Source organism: Thalassophryne amazonica, chromosome 11 (genome assembly GCF_902500255.1).
Source record: "Thalassophryne amazonica chromosome 11, fThaAma1.1, whole genome shotgun sequence".
Taxonomy (NCBI): domain Eukaryota; kingdom Metazoa; phylum Chordata; class Actinopteri; order Batrachoidiformes; family Batrachoididae; genus Thalassophryne; species Thalassophryne amazonica.
This window is the reverse complement of record NC_047113.1, coordinates 36,194,072-36,197,280: the sequence shown is the minus strand read 5'-3', so window position 1 is coordinate 36,197,280 and position 3,209 is coordinate 36,194,072. Positions and strand designations below refer to the sequence as shown.

At 35.8% G+C, this 3,209-nt stretch overlaps 1 protein-coding gene across 2 annotated transcripts; it reads right to left on the bottom strand.

The window, feature by feature from the left end:
* Positions 1 to 220: 220 nt before the first annotated feature.
* On the bottom strand, positions 221 to 2,556 carry LOC117520175 (C-X-C motif chemokine 6-like). 2 transcript variants are annotated; one of them, XM_034181488.1, is made up of 4 exons: positions 2,221 to 2,556; positions 1,994 to 2,111; positions 724 to 801; positions 221 to 567 (listed from the first exon to the last, which is right to left on the bottom strand). In XM_034181488.1, exons 1-4 carry the CDS (start codon positions 2,282 to 2,284, stop codon positions 501 to 503), a joined length of 327 nt encoding a protein of 108 aa, XP_034037379.1. In that variant the 5' UTR covers positions 2,285 to 2,556; the 3' UTR covers positions 221 to 500. The 2 variants fall into 2 exon arrangements, with proteins under 2 accessions (XP_034037379.1, XP_034037380.1); XM_034181489.1 differs by having other exon boundaries at positions 221 to 554; positions 720 to 801; positions 2,221 to 2,548.
* Positions 2,557 to 3,209: the final 653 nt, after the last annotated feature.

Sequence of the window (3,209 nt, the reverse complement as noted above, 5' to 3'; positions counted from 1 at the left end):
CCTTCTCGCTGTGAGGCAACAGTGCTAATTTTGAAACCATTTTTAAAAATGAATGGTGCCTGTCTCAAGCTGTATCAAAGTCTGACTTGAAGCTTTGATTTATGGTAGATGCCACTGTGGCTTGGTCATCCTCCAGTTTCATTTGGTTCCCATTTTTCTTTACTGTTCACAATTAGCACCATTTTTGACATACTGTGTAAATGAAATAAAATTCTACACATTTTAAGTTTAAAAAATATGAACTCTTTATTGCTATTTTCAAAAATATAAACTATTTCCAAAAACAAATTGTGTGACATGACAAGTAACAGAGACATAGGTATCTATATAAACACCATAGGTATCTATATACACATAACAGCAGATAAGCACAAGATAAATAGATAAATACTTTTTTCTAAAAAGTAGTTCCATAAAATAAGCATTCAATGTTTTCACATTATCAAACAGAAGGTGCTTTGTTGGGGTTGTCATGTGAGCCAAAGACAGACTGACAATATTTAGTTGGTGTTCGTCGTAGAACGGTGCTCATTAGGCCTGGCTGTGGTAGAACTCTTTCTTGTCTCCCTGTAAAAAAACACAATGACACAAACGTAAGACACATTGATGCATCATGCATTTCTTATTGTTATTGAACACTGATTCAGTCAAATTTTGGCACAAATATTGACTGTCAGTCAGTGAATTCTGACAATGGTGGTTGGATTGTTGCTATAAACTCACATGAGCTTTGACAAGAGGAATTTCACTTGTTTAGTGTTCGGGTTCAGGCAGTATTGCATGCCTCTCATGGGGGTTATCCTGTTGAAAAAACACACAATGGACAGTAGACATGAATTCAAGCACTCTGTTACCATCAAGGCTAGCAGAGGTAATTAAATGTTTGAATATGATCATATTATCTTAAAAACTGGAAGATGCCATCCCAGACCCAAACATATATATAGTACTTATTACAATGACAATAAATAAATCTGTATCTGTCTATATGGTAGCTTGGATCCCTAATGCAAAACAAACACTTTTCATCAGAAACTGGTGAAACCAGGTTCCTTCAACCTTTTTTGGTGTGATGCAAGTGTGCTAACCAGTATTTTACTGTGCTGTTAATGAAATAACTATTAAGGCTAACAGACAAGCAAATACAAATAATACCTTCATAAATATAAAGCTGAAAGGCTAAGAGCATATCAAGCTAACTGAAAGGTAGCAAAATACACAGCTAACTGAAAAGCTGAATATAAAATATGGCAAACATAAAATTAAACCTAAAACTAATCTCTGCTATGCTAACAGAAAAGAGAACAGTAGAAAAGCTGACAGAATATAGAGCTGAATATCAAGCTAACTAAAAGCTAATTGTAAAGCACTAGACTAGAGTGCGCAAAAAAGACTTTCCTATTCAAATTTGGGAAGGGTTCAGTAGTCTGAAGGTTCACTTGTCCGAATGCACAGTAGTCCGAAGGTTCACTAGTGTCTGTGTATTTACGCCAAATTAAGCCAAACATCACAATTCAGTCACCCATGAAGGCTGGATACTTGGCATTTTAATTAAAAGGCAAAGTCTTAATTATGGGATATTGTGTATGACATTTTCATTGTATGGTGCATCTTTACAACCAGCAAAGTTTTTTTAAATTAAAGTAACATTCACTCTCACATCACAGATGCAAGAAACTCTTTAATTAAAACGAAAAGCACACAGCTAGTAGTGCAGCCTACTTGGCATTAAAATATATTCATATATTGACTTGAACCTTCGGACTAGTGAACCTTTGGACTGGTGGGATGTTCCCGCTTGGGCTTCATGGTGCTTTAGGGTTTAGTACCCTGAGTAATTTCACAAATCCTGTATGCATGATTTAAGAGGATATGAATGATTTTATGTGAAAGAATAGTATTATCAAGTACTTCAACCTGTTCATCAAAAATTCCTGTAAGAGCAATATTACATTGCTCTCTATTTCTCAAAACTGTTTTGATCATAACTTACACAATCTCCACTGTGCTGCAGAAGACACTTGCTGGGTACATCTGGATGCTTTTTACGCCCGACTTCATGTTAACCATGTTCCTGAGACCTTGACAGAGACACTGTTCTCCTCCATGGCCTGGAGAGACAGCAAGAGAGACAGACAGAAAATTAATCACAATTCTAGATTTTTCAGTTTATTTATATTAATTAAAAGTCCTATGTAATGATAAAGGATAATAACTTACGCTGAGCTGCAGTGATGCAGACCATGACGGCCAGGAGCAGAAGGACTTTAGTGATGCTGCACATAGTTCGTTGCCTCTGTGGCCGAGATGACACTGACACTGCAAATCTTCTTTGAGCTGAAGATAGAAGGAGAAGCAGTGCACTGTGAGGGGTACAGACTGAAGGTCATCTTATATGCACTGAAGCGTACGCCTCATATCCTTCCTGTGATTGAGGGAATTTTTGGACAGTGGAAAATGAAACTTCACAACCACAAGTAATCAGAAAAGAGGTTTCTTAGATCATTCACACATCCCACTCTACATCCTCTAGTTTTATTTCTGATGTTTCTCTTAGATTGCTGTACTTTTCATATTTAATACTTCACATATCAGTTGAATGTAAGACGATGTGTCTTTACCAGTAAACATTTTACATGGTTTCTACAAAGGCATGTGATATTTATAATAAGTAAAATATCACAATATTAATGTCAGCGTTTTTTTTTTGTTGTTGTTGTTGTTTGTTTTTTTGGAAAATCCCCAAAAGTAACAGCACACTTTCAGTGAGAAAAGAAGTAGGAAGAACTGTGTACTTATCAAATTCTACCCATTTGGTTATATTTCATTGAAAATCTTTGTGATATGCCAGCAGCCCTCAACACCTCAAATAATTCATCAGACATAGACAGTATAAAGTAAACAAAATACTACAAAAGAAAATCAACAGACACATTTTTGCCCCAAAACATACTGTGCTAGTTAGCCTGTATGATCATGTCTATGGTCATTTTAAACATTAGTTTGCACTTCTTTAAATAATATAAATAATAATTAGATGCATAAAAGCAAAGTACTAGCACTAAATTCCACCATGTGGTAACCGGATTTATGAATGGAACTGTAAATCAAATTTGTTTATGTGTGTGTGTGTGTGTGTGTGTGTGTGTGTGTGTGTGTGTGTGTGTGTGTGTGTGTGTGTGTGTGTGTGGAATGTTACCTAGGTTGCA